This window comes from Emys orbicularis, chromosome 2 (assembly GCF_028017835.1).
Source record: "Emys orbicularis isolate rEmyOrb1 chromosome 2, rEmyOrb1.hap1, whole genome shotgun sequence".
Classification (NCBI taxonomy): domain Eukaryota; kingdom Metazoa; phylum Chordata; order Testudines; family Emydidae; genus Emys; species Emys orbicularis.
In genome coordinates this window covers 257,849,615-257,862,571 of record NC_088684.1, presented here as the reverse complement: position 1 = coordinate 257,862,571, position 12,957 = coordinate 257,849,615, and the positions used below count along the sequence as shown (strand labels likewise).

The following is a 12,957-nucleotide window of genomic DNA, read 5'->3' as shown; positions in this document are numbered from 1 at the left end:
TAAATGATGTATGTAGCAGTAACTCTGATTTCTCAGACAACTTGTTCAATAAATGTAACTTCAGAAAAGGACATACAGAGGAATAGTCTTTCAATTTTGACTACAATTGTTTTGGTCTCTGTGACCAGAAGGGCAGGCAAACAGCTCCCTACTTCTCCAAGTTCAAAGTTCTCTCTGAGTCCAATTGCCTGCTTCAGTCACAGTGAAAAATGGTCTCAGCATAGTATCTAGCAGCTTCTGGTTCACATCATATAACTCCCACACACTTTGTCACAATCCAATATTCATTAAGAATCTCTGGAATGGACTGGCAAGTGAGGCCAATGTGCAGATCTGTAAGGGGAAATTTAAGTCATCTACCCTTGTTTATGGGTCTTGCCAACATTAGAAAATTCTCAATTCATAACTACGCAGTCACACACAAAATAAAGAGGAGAAAAGCTGTTAAGCTGACCAGTTCGTTAAAATACATTTTTGAAAGTTTTCCATGTGATGAGGGAGATGGGCTGTCTGACCTGGTGTAAAAATGGGAATCTCAGGCCAGAAGATGGCCCTAAATTTTCTAGCCTTGGCCTTTGGCCCCCACCCCCTACAGTTACCACAACCGCAAACACGTCTAAACATGAAAGTCCTTGTACACAATTAGGACAAAATCATGTTTAACATTGTACTAATGAACAGTTTCTGACATTACGCATTTTTCTGATCTAGAGAACGACTTTGATAGTGCCCTGGATTTGTTCACTTGAAATAAACTCTACAAATCAGTGAGCCTTGGTGAAAGAAAGAAGAGAATTATATGGGATGAAAAGAAACTTATAAAATAAACTAGGCATGGCTGACTTTTTCCAGTCAGATTTGAAGTTTGTTCCACTTTAAAAATAGCACAATAGTTTTGTAATTTTGCCTGATTTTATTTATAATTAAATAAAATGCACAATTTCCTTTGAAAAAATAAAAGTTCCAGAAAAGAGCGCCGGGGGGAGGGCGGCGAGCCCGGCCGTGGCCCCGCTCTCCCCGGGGGCCGGAGCGCCGCGCCGCCCCCCTCCAGGTGCCGCCCCAAGCACAAGCTTGGTGGGCTGGTGCCTGGAGCCGGCCGTGTCCCCAGTCCTTTGATCTTGAGCTGGGGCATTGTTGCTCAGCTTTTAAGGAAAGGCAGGAAAGTCCATATCCCTCTGGGTCCTTGGTGGCTAGGTATCAGTCAGGCACTTGGATTTACCACAGTCTTCTAAGAGGCTCCATTCATATGGGGACCAAGATCCAGACAGCTACGCAACACTCATATCTATGTCTCTTTGCCTGCCCAGAGAGTAAACAGCCCTTTTCCACTCCCTAGGTAACATTGCAACACAAAGTGGAAACTGAGGCACACATAGGCTTAGTCCAAAAAAGCATTGCTAATTTCATACTATGTACTTCAGTTTTATTCCATCTTCCAACTAGATGCAGATATATCCTAAGAATAGATAATAAATAAGACCAAAATTGCTCAGTTGCATTATGTTGCCTGTCTATGTGGCAAAGAACAGATCAAAATTATTTACATGAAGAGCAAATCCTTTAAAATTATTCCCCCGCAAAAGCAAATGGACACTTCAGAATGGTTCTTCAATCTGTTTGATCAAAAGCTGGAAAGTATTTGTGAGGCAAATTGGTGCTGGCCCTTCCCTAAACACATCTTCCCTCACTTGTTTCATCCTTCTCTTATTTTAAATCCAGACATAAATAAACCAAATACTCCGAACTAATGGGAAAGTTTCTTGCCACGTGGCTCTGGAACAGCTGTTTAGAAGTTTACTCAAACCTAGGGCTGTGCGAGCGAGCACCAACCGACACGGGAGGCGCAGCTTGCCACAGGACTCCAGCTAGGTAGCAGGCCTCAGATCCGACTTTGCCCCCATCCCCTCTCGTTGCCCCCGCCGCCCCATCGCTGCGCTGGGGGCGGATGCCAAGAGGTCACTGGGCAAGTGAGCAGGGCGCAGCCTTGCAGCAGCCGCCTACACTGCTCCCCCTCTCCCTCCCAGCACTGAGCGCGCGCCGAACAGGTTGGAAAACTCCCTTCCCGCGGCCACACAGGCTCCGCTCGTACCCCGGGCTCGGCCATTGGCTGGCTGGCGGGATGCCCGGCCCTGATTGGCCAGCCCGGAGCTGCACATTCCAAGTGGGGGTGGAGCGGGCCCCGGAGCGATTCGCCTTATTTGGGGCTGAGAGCTTTCCGCTGCCCCGGCCAACCGGGGGCTAGTGCGCCTGCGTGCGCGGAGCGTGCGCTTGGGGGCGGGGAGTGGGCGGTATCTTAGCAGGGCGTGTCCCGGGCAGTGAGTGTCCCTGCCAACCCCGCGTTCTCCTGCCCGCGCCGCACGGCCCCGCCCGCAGCACCCACCGGTGAGTGGTCTCGGGGGTCCCAGAGCGGCTCCGTCTTCCGGCCCGGGCGCCCCTGGGGAGTGCGTCCCTCAGGGCACGGGTGTCCCGCTCCCCTGCCGTGCCGGGCCGCCCTGGGTAGGGTCCCCCCGCTGCCCCGGGCGCTGGCAGCTTTTGGGGGGGCGGTCACCCCATTGCCCCGCACACGCTACCTTGGCTGAGGTCAGATCTGCAGCCCGGAGCCTCCCGGGGCGCCCTGGGCGTCGCATCTCGGCGGGTCTCTGCTCCCCCCACCCCCTTGACCTCCAGCTCGGTGGGTGAGTGGGCGCAGCCCCGTCACAAGCGGCTGTTTGTGTTTTGACCCAGGCCATGTCCAAGTCCCTGAAGAAGATCGTGGAGGAGAGTAGGGAGAAGAACCAGCCCGAGGTGGACATGTGTGACCGGGGCATCTCTAACATGCTGGACGTCTCTGGCCTGTGTAGGTATCTCGAGGGTTTCCGCCAGGTCCCCCGTCGCTGATCAGATGAGTTGCCACCCTCCCAGCCACCAGCAGTCTCTGAAATCTGTGGTAGAGACAGGAGGCTGGCTTTCAAAGAGGCCCTTTCCGTAGGAAGAACATTCAAACAACTTCCTTATCTGTCTCTGTTAGGATGAACTTGGCCTTTTCTGTTCAGACTGTTACATTTCAGCTTTGACACTGAAAATAAGTTGTCAGTTTCACTGTAGTTCTCAGTCCATTTCATTTCCTCAGCACTTCACTAGTTGGGTTCCTTCCAAACACTGTTTATAAATATATCTGGCTATTTTTATTATGGTAACACCAAGGTACATCAGTTGATTGGGGCTTAATTGTGATCACTGTAGACCAGGGGTCTCAAACTCAAATGATCATGAGGGCCACATGAGGACTAGTACATTGGCCTGAGGGCTGCATTACTGACCCCCTCCCCCTGCCGCCCTCGGCCCCGCCCCCACTCCACCCCTTCCATGAGGCCCTGCCCCTGCCCTGCCTCATCCCACCCCTTCCCTGCCCCCATTCCCCGAAACCCCATCCCAACTCTGCCCCCAGGGGGTACAGGAGGGGTGTGGTGGGGGTTCAGGGCAGGGGGTTGGGGTGCAGGAGGGGGTGGCAGGGGATTCAGGGCAGGGGGTTGGGGGTGCAGGAGGGGGCGGCAGGGGGCGGGCTCTGGCCCGGCGTGCACCGGGGGTGGGGTAGGCTCCCTGCCCTGCCCCTGCGTCACTCCAGGAAGCGGCCGGAACCTGGGGAAGGGGGGGCACAAGAGTCTGTGTGTTGCTGTTGCTTCAGGCACCGCCCCCAGCAGCTCCCCTTGGCCGGGAACAGGGAACTGCGGCCAATGGGAGCTGCTGGGGGTGCTGCCTGAAGCAAGAACAACACACAGACCCTTGTGCCCCCCCTTCCCCAGGTTCCAGCCGCTTCCTGGAGTGGCGTGGGGGCAGGCAGGCAGGGAGCCCGCTCCCGCTGCGTGTCGGGCCGGAGCCGCTTTAGGTAAACGCTGGGGCCCGTGAGGAGCTCGCGGGCCGCAGAAAATAACCCCACGGGCCGTGTGTTTGAGACCCCTGCTGTAGACTGAGCTTTTGGTGAAGATGTTCTAAGCCAAATGGGAGAGCTCTCTCCCATCTGCTTAATAACTTCTGCCTCCATAGAGATGGTGGCTGTGGCAGCAGGAGATCTCCCACTAATATAGTGCTGTCATAAGAACGGCCATACTGGGTCAGACCAAAGGTCCATCTGGCCCAGTATCCTGTCTTCTGACAGTGGTCAATGCCAGGTGCCCCAGAGGGAATGAACAGGTAATCATCAAATGATCTATTTCCTGTCATTCATTTCCAGCTTTTTGGCAAAAAGAGGCTAGGGACACCATCCATGTCCATCCTGGCTAATAGCCATTGATGGACCTATCCTCCATGAATTTATCTAGTTCTTTTTTGAACCCCGTTATAGTCTTGGCCTTCACAACATCCTCTAGCAAAGAGTTCCACAGGTTGATTGTGTGTACTGGTGTTTAGGGCAATATAACTTACATTGCTCAGCGATGTGGATTATTCACACCCCCGAGCAATGTAGGTAGTAATTTGTAGTGTTCACATAGACTGAGGCTTGGTCTAAACTACATACTTATGTTGGTATAACTAGGTCACGCGGGGTGTGGAAAATCCACGTCCCTGAATGATGCAGTTACGCTGACCTAAACCCTGATGTAGACAGAGCTATGTCAAAGGGAGGGCTTCTCCTGTCGGCATAGGTGTCATCTTCACTAAGCGTTACAGGGTGGCTCTGTAAGTGTGGATAAGCCCATAATAGGCAAGATGGGGGGGAGGGTAAATAGAGGAGGAGAGGAGATAGGACTTGCCCAAGGCCACAAAGCAGGCCATGGGCAGAGCCAGGAGTAGAACTTGGGTCTCCTGAGTCCTAGTTCAGTGTCCTACCCACAGGACCATACTGGCATAGTTCCAAATAAATGTAAATATTCCTGTTGTTTTTAGGCAGAGGTAAGCAAGGAACGAGAGCTTAGTTTCAGAAAATGTCATGAACATTTAGTTTGCTTTTTTATCCATTTTCCTGCTTACCAAACTCCACCTGACAGTTTCAGGTAAAACAGAATTTGAAATATATCCAAACTGTGTGTGTTAATGGGCACACTAATATAGGGTACACACCCAGATGAACAATGTTTTCAGACTAGGTAATGCGTCTCTGAATTTGAAACTACTAAATATTGTCCAAACCTGACGTTTGGGCTACTTGACGCTTACAGATCTTGTAAAAGAATGTTTTTACAAAAGCCACATCTTGAGCCCAACTTGAGTTGGTTCTTCCTGCTCACTTTATTAAGTCAATAACTTATTTTTAATTTCTGAAATACACTCAGCAGCTTTGAATCTGCGAAATGCTAAGCATCTACACATTTGACTCCCATCAACTTTAATAGAAGCTGTAGGTGCTCTGAACTTGTTGGGATCAGGGTAGTAGTTTAGTTTCTTACATTTTTCTCTTTCCTTCAGAGCATCACTGTCTAAACACACGATTAAAGATAAAACTCCAATTTAGTCAGGTTCATAAATATGTATGTGTAGTACCGCTGATTTCAGTTTGGAGAGTTTCCAATGGAACGGGTTGATTTCAATGAGAACTACTAATGTGTTTTGTTAGTCACTGAATCAGGGTCAAAGTGGCTTTGTAAACCCTTATTTACAGGAGCCAGTCTCTGCTCATGTGAGTCCATTGATTTCAGGGGGCTAGTTGACTTAGGGCCTGATTGTGCATCTCATAACTTTATGAACTCATCAGTAGGCTAAACTGCAATGTAAAAATGACCATGATTTTCTGTGTTACTTAAAATTACTGCTATTATAAAAAGTGAATTGCTCATGATTTCTCACTGCTATGTTCTGGAAATTAATTTTCTGTATATGAATTTTTCTGTTGCATTGGTCTAATTAAAAGGATATTGCTGAGCTTTGTACCATGGACCATCATGTTAATGAAAAATAACCCGTAACACCCTCAGTGTTAACCAAATATCAATAGTAGCAAACAAAGCTGTGATTCTGCAAATGGATTTGCATGGATGAATCCCAATTGACTGCAGGGGGGGCTCCATGGAGGGGTTTGCCCACCCATCTTTGGTTGTAGGACTACTGCTAGGAAATAATCAAACACTTCTGGTTAACATTGTAATATTAATCTTAAAAATCAATGAGTTGTAGTTTGCCTTAGCCGCTTGGGTAAATGCTCCTATGAATGGTTCCATGGCTCTTCTGTGATTGCCGGTGATCAGGACCTTGGCTTTACATTTAATCTAAAATGCATATTAAATTCTAGCATGAGAGTTTATTGAATTGATCTTGTTTATGCCAGGGCTGAGTTTGGCCTGACATCTCCAACATACTACTCCCTACTGCTGTGGTCTGTTAAGTACTCAGTAATTTACTGAATTGTCAGCAGTGCTTCCTGTAACACCTACTATAGGTAATGGTAGCAAAAACCCTGTTTAAAGCAATAGTAGGGTTGAGAATTAAGACTCCTGGAGGTAAGAAATTCAGTGGTTTCCAAAGTATTAATAACTCTGCCACCCTGTCAACAGGAGTTTTATCATTGAAATCAATGGGAGCAGAGCAGAGTAAAGTCAATATTAAGCGTATGTGTGCACTAGAAATGCTGCAGCTGCACTACTGTAATGTAGACGCTTATTACAGTGGTGGAAGGGGTCCTTCCGTTGCTGTAGTACACGGGTAGGCAACCTATGGCACGTGTGCCGAAGGTGGCATGCAAGCTGGTTTTCAGCGGCACTCACACTGCACGGGTCGCGGCCACCGGTCCAGGGGGCTCTGCATTTTAATTTAATTTTAAATGAAGCTTCTTAAACATTTTAAAAACCTTATTTAATTAACATACAACAATAGTTTAGTTATATATTATAGACGTATAGAAAGAGACCTTCTAAAACGGTTAAAATGTATTACTGGCATGCAAAACCTTAAATTAGAGTGAATAAATGAAGACTCGGCACACCACTTCTGAAAGGTTGCCGACCCCTGCTGTAGTAAATGCATCTCTTCAAGATGCAGTAGCTAGGTTGATGGAAGAATTCTTCCATTGATTTAGCAGTGTCTACCCTGGGGCTTAGGTTGGCTTAACTTTGTCTCACAGGGTGAAGTTTTTCATAGCCCTGAGCTATGTTAAGCTGACCTAAGTTTGTGGTGTAGACTAGCCTTACATGCTTTTAAAATCTTCAAATACTTGAATCATGCTGGAGGCTGTGTGAACAATAACCTGTGATTACTTGATCTACATACGTGTGTATGAAATCATACAGAAAATAAGATGAAACAAAAGGGGGTCAAGCTATTATACTAGAAGACGGAAAAGGACAGAGGTTCTGTTCCAAATACATAATTCTCCAGAATTGAGAGGCACTGTCTGGTCTAGATCTGTGTAAATAAATTATAAAATAGTTTCTCTTTTATATGCTGACGTATGCCATTTTGGGCTAAAGAGCTGGAAACTTTGAGTTTTCATATCTGACAGACCTACAATAAATTAATATTTCAGTACTAATGAAATCTGATTACCCATTGGGATAAGCTATTCCCCTTAACTTCAGTTCTTCAAAAAAATTAAACTAGTATGGAACTGTGTTAAATTTAAATTCTTAAATCACTTAACACACAACTGTGGAATCCATAGACTTTGGCCTGGTCTACACTCTGGGGGGGATCGATCTGAGATACTCAACTTCAGCTATGAGAATAGTGTAGCTGAAGTCGATGTATCTTAGATCGACTTAGAATCACTTACTTCGCGTCCTGCCGCTCCCCTGTCGATTCCGCTTCCGCCTCCGCGGCAGAGCGATCGGGGATCGACGCGATAAATCGATCCCCCATAGATTGATCACTACCCGCTGATCCGGCAGGTAGTGTAGATATACCCTTTGTCTCTTAAGCTGCTACTCTAGGTGTCTGACTTACTGCAGTTTTATGCATCTCATACTCACATATACAGGAGACCAGTTACATTCTTTCTCTTACATATGTTCTGGCTCAGACTCATGTTTGGACAAAATAAGAAGAAAAAATTCCATCTAGGAGACCAATCTTAATCCCATGGATTGCAGACAAACGTGAAATCTGTGTGTAATTCCATGTGGTAGCTATCCACGGCAGCATGTTGTGCCAATGGGCAGGCATATGGGGCTTTAATCAAATTATAATGTAAATAACTTTGTATATTAACTGTATACTCTTGATAAGGTTTTTTGCTTTCTTGGGCTGGGAAATCTAAGTGCATTTCTTAATCTAGTATAAAATCTTTCTTTACACATTTACACTGAAAATGCATAATACCTTACAAGTACACCACTACCTCGATATAATGTGACCCGATATAACACGAATTCAGATATAACGTGGTAAAGCAGTGCTCTGGGGGGGGCGGGGCTGCACACTCCAGTGGATCAAAGCAAGTTCAATATAACGCGGTTTCACCTATAACGCGGTAAGAATTTTTGGCTCCCGGGGACACTGTTATATCGAGGTAGAGGTGTATCATGGATGAGACCAAAACAGACCTAAAATGCAATTGTTGGCATTTATTAAATTAGACCTTTAATAAAGGTTCCAGTTGTGCTTGGGAACAGGAATGCTTATCTGCCCCAAGAAATGAATACCAGGATTTTGATTTTCTCATGGCAACACGAGATTAAATCTAAGGATTAGAGAAGTGAAAAAAGATTGTGATCCACTCAGGCCTTTTCTTAATTTTCTCTTACAGTGTTTTTTCAAAATCAAAGATAAATTAGTGATAATTCCAGCTTGAAGCAAAGGAACCTGAAGCAACTAAAGTTCTGTTGAGGATTCAAGATCTCTACTCTGAGACAAACTGTAGACCTGAGTGTTAATTATCTCATACAGTAGAGCCTTAGAGTTAACATCTTTGGAATGGAGGTTGTTCGTAACTCTGAAATATTTGTAACTCTGAACAAAACATTATGGTTGTACTTTCAAATGTTTACAACTGAACATTAATACAACTTTGAAACCTTACTATGCAGAAGAAAAATGTTTTTTTTTTTTTTTTTTTTTTGGGTCTCTGCTGCTGCCTGATTGTGTACTTCCTCTTCCAAATGAGGTCTGTGGTTGACTGGTCAGTTTGTAATTCTGGTGTTCGTAACTCTGAGGTTCTAGTGTAATTAATTCAAATATGATGGAACAGGAGCTCTTTTTCACAATGTGATATTATGCGGAGATTGCTCTCTTCTGAGTTCTCTTTAGATGTAATGGTTCATGCAATCAAAAACCATCATTACTTAATAATGTCAAGGAAATTTAAGTTATTTATTGGTTTATACTTAGGCAGATTACTACTCAGCTGTCACGCTTCAGCACCCATTGTATCATCTGGATAGTAGTATTTGCTAGTACACAGGTCATCTGAAAAAACTAACTTTGAAGTCTATCCTTATTGTTGTGTCAGCACCCAAGAGAACAAATTTTGTGGTAAGAAAATAATTACCATGTATTAATTAAAAATCCTGAGTTGTAATATGTTAAACTATTTTTGCCAAAAGCAAGTATTCTTTGGTTGCTACATATCTATGGTTTGAAGTAAATAGCATATACAGTATTTCAACTTATAAAATGTTATGGCAGGTGTTGTCATGTGATGAAGATAACGTTTGATTGCATGCTAAGAAAACACATGCAACACTATAAGTCTTGGGAAGCCATGCAGTGGTGGTTTGTTTTGTGAGATTCTGTGTAGCTGTGTCATTGTAGCAGGAGACTTTGGTCTCTAAGTAGTGTCAATTCTTGAAGCAGTTGGTCTCTGAAAACTGGTCAGTGGTGTTGGGCAGTCTCCTCAATCAAGGGATTTCTTGTGTGCTGTCTGAGCACCTTTGTTCCAGTACTGCGTTATATGTGTAAATAAAGTAAGTTATACTTCACATATACCCAGACTCCATGTCACTGACTTCTAATGCATTGAGAAGCAGGCTGCTTGGCTCTGGACCTCTGCTGCTCAGCAGAGGGGCACCACTGATGTCAGGAGAGGATGCTGGTGTCAAAAGAAAGGTCAACAATGTTGATAGTACAGTAAAAGTTTTATCCGGCATGTTGGGGGGGATGGGAGGTACCGGTAAGTGAAAAATGCAGGTTAACTAAGAGGGATGGAGCTTGGGTGTGGGAGGGGGTGTGGGGTTGGGGCACGGGAGGGGGTGTGGGCTCTGGGAAGGAGTTTGGGTGCAGGAAGGGGCTCGGGGCATTGGGTTGGGGCATGGTAGGAGGGTGGGGTGCCGGATCCGTGGAGGTGTTCACCTCGGGCGGCTCCCCGCAAGTGGCAACCCCTCCTGGCTGCTCCTAGGCAGAGGTGTGGCAGGCGGCTCTGCGCACTGCCCCCGCCCCGAGCGCTAGCTCCGTAGCTCCCATTGGCTGGGAACTGCAGCCAATGGGAGCTGAGGGGGTGGCGCCTGTGGGCAGAGGCAGCGTGCAAAGCTGCCTGCCGCACCTCTGGCTAGGAGCAGCTGGGATAGGCCACTGCGTGTGGGGAGCTGCACAAGGTGAGCACCCCCCAAATCCGGCACCTGCACCCCTTCTGCGCCCCAACCTCCTGCCGGCCACACGCCAACCGGACTATAAACTGGAATTTCAATGAAGATCAGAAATGCTGGTTTATAGTGCTTTCTGGTTGGTGAAGTGCCAGATAAAACAGCTTTTACTGTAACTTGTTTTACTCTTAAATGTTAATTTCTGCCAGTTACAATGCTGTCTGCATGCTATTAAGGTTCTCTTATTTTGTTCGTGTTATCTTCTCACAGGGAGTTCACATAGTTGCTTTGGCATAGTTGTCTTGTCTAATGTAGTATAATGACAGATTAAAATTGAATGGCATTGTGATATTATAACGATATGGTATCTTCCAAGGGTCACTGAGAATCTTTGGCACTGTAGTGACATTCTTATAATTAGTTACTTCCTTCATGTTGGTGGTATTCGGACCAGCAATATTTTATCTTGGCTCCACACAGCTCTGTGTGGAGTTTGCCTGTTAATTTCCTTTTTTAAAGGAAAAGCACTTTTTCTTCAGAGTTAGCTGTTAACTGTTATCTAAAATAACCTGCTGTGTTAAACTAAGAATGAAGGGGAAAGGAAGTCTGGAGGGGTGGAATAAAACTTGACTTTCCAGGATATCAGGAACTGAGGCATAATGGGCACAGCTTCAGTATGCTCTTCCTGCCCCCTGCGGTGTGTGTGTGTGTTTGTTTGAGGGTGGTGAGGAGGAGAGACTGCTTGTAGGACAGAACAATGGTTCTTGCTAGTGTTATGACCCTCCCAAGCCTACAGTTTCAATTCAAAGGAGCCCGATTCAGCCTCTAGTATAGGTATTTGGTTCCCTAGGTTTGCATTCTGCGAACTTGCGGGTTTCCATTATAACCAATATTTTATCCACAGTTATTGCAATTCAACAATGTCTTTTAAATCCGTGTCTCTGAAAGACTTGTTTCTAAGTAGTTCTTATGTCAAGGATACCCCATCTGTTGATTGGGTGGGATTCCTTCCATATGGCCTTCAGCAATGACTCTGCCTTTGATTTAAGGTCCTACTTTATGAGCTTTTCACTTCTGCTTGTGGCCTTAAGATCCTAGCACAATATAAATGTTAATATTTTCCAGAGCTCCATGGCAGAGGCATTAGCCCCCTCTCCCTTGTATGGCTGTAACTTTAAAAAAAAGGTTTCATTATGTTTAGATACTGAACCTTAGCTCTTCCCCTTGGATGTTTGCAATTACAGTAGGCTCTTCAATGGCAGAAATAACTGCAGTTTTATAAATCACTAAAGGTGCACATCTGAAATAACAGCAAAGCTTAGTTTAAAGAGATTTTAAATGTACAAAATTCAGTCTTGTGTATCTGCCTATGGCATCTGAACATTTAAGTAATAAGTAACAGGGTAACCATCAGAGCCCCCTAAATGCCCCCTGCAAAAAAATCCCTTCTGTTGTAGGTGTCAAACTTCAACAAGTAAAGGAAGAACCATAACTTTCTCATCGGCAATCTAGTGAAATAAAACCTAGATGGAGTGTGTTAAGTTCCTGTGGCTGAGTGTATGGGGAGTTATTGAGGGGAAAATAAAGTTGAAAGAGTGAATTTTGTAGTTAGTTCTGAATGCTGTGAAGTCCATGGCTACTTGATGTAAGTCCAGTGATGCAGCTCAGCTACTGTGACAAATCTCTCTCTAAAACTTGTCTATTGGTTGATGGTTTGATAGTTCCAGTGGAACATAGCTGTCAAGGGAGGCTATAGTCAAGGAAGAAGCAGTGATCTCTCAGGTGGATTGGGACAATCACATGAGCTTAGAATCATAGAAGTGTAGGACTGGAAGGGACTTTGAGAGGTCTTCTACTCCATTCCCTGCACTCAACGCAGGACTAAGTATTCTGTAGACCATACTTGACAGGTGTTTGTCTAACTTGCTCTTAAAAACCTCCAGTGATGGAGATTTTACAGCCTCCCTAGGCAATTTATTCCAGTGCTTTAACTACTTTGACAGGAAGTTTTTCCTAATGTCCAATCTAAACGTCTCTTTCTGCAATTTAACCCCATTGCTTCTTGTCCTATCCTCAGAGATTAACAAAAACAATTTTTCACCCTCCTCCACGATAAACAGAGAAATGGCTGCTCATCATGTAGTCTCTTGGAAGCAGGATAGGAGTACTTGGTGATAATGGTATAAAGAGGACAAGGAGGGTGAGCATGGGTGTAGTTCTTGTGTCTATGGACTGGAGAAGACCATCCACCAGAGCAATAAATGCTGCCTCTGCACCTTGTCCTGGCCTTTGAACTCTGACTAAGGTCTAGACTACTGTAAGCTGAAAGGTAGCATTGGGGTTATTTGCTATCTCTCTTAGAAAAGAGAGGATAGCTAATATGTGATAATTGGTCACTTAGGCTTACAAGAAGAGCAATATGGAAAAATAGCTCCTATCCGATGTCATAATATTTCCTGAATGCTGTTATGCTGCCTCGAGTTGTGGCTGTGTATCAAAAGACCCTAACTAGAGAAATGAACACGCACAATTTGAC

The 12,957-nt window shown here is 45.3% G+C and overlaps 1 protein-coding gene across 2 annotated transcripts in view; it reads left to right on the top strand.

Annotated features, from left to right (window-relative positions):
* The first annotated feature begins 2,315 nt into the window (after positions 1–2,315).
* RSU1 (Ras suppressor protein 1) overlaps positions 2,316–12,957 on the top strand; it is a 184,624-nt gene continuing 173,982 nt past the window's right edge. For both annotated transcript variants that reach the window (XM_065398975.1, XM_065398976.1), the window contains exons 1-2: positions 2,316–2,382; positions 2,725–2,836. In XM_065398975.1, coding sequence (XP_065255047.1) covers positions 2,728–2,836 — 109 coding nt within the window. In that variant the 5' untranslated portion in view covers positions 2,316–2,382; positions 2,725–2,727. The remainder of the gene's footprint in view (positions 2,383–2,724; positions 2,837–12,957) is intronic.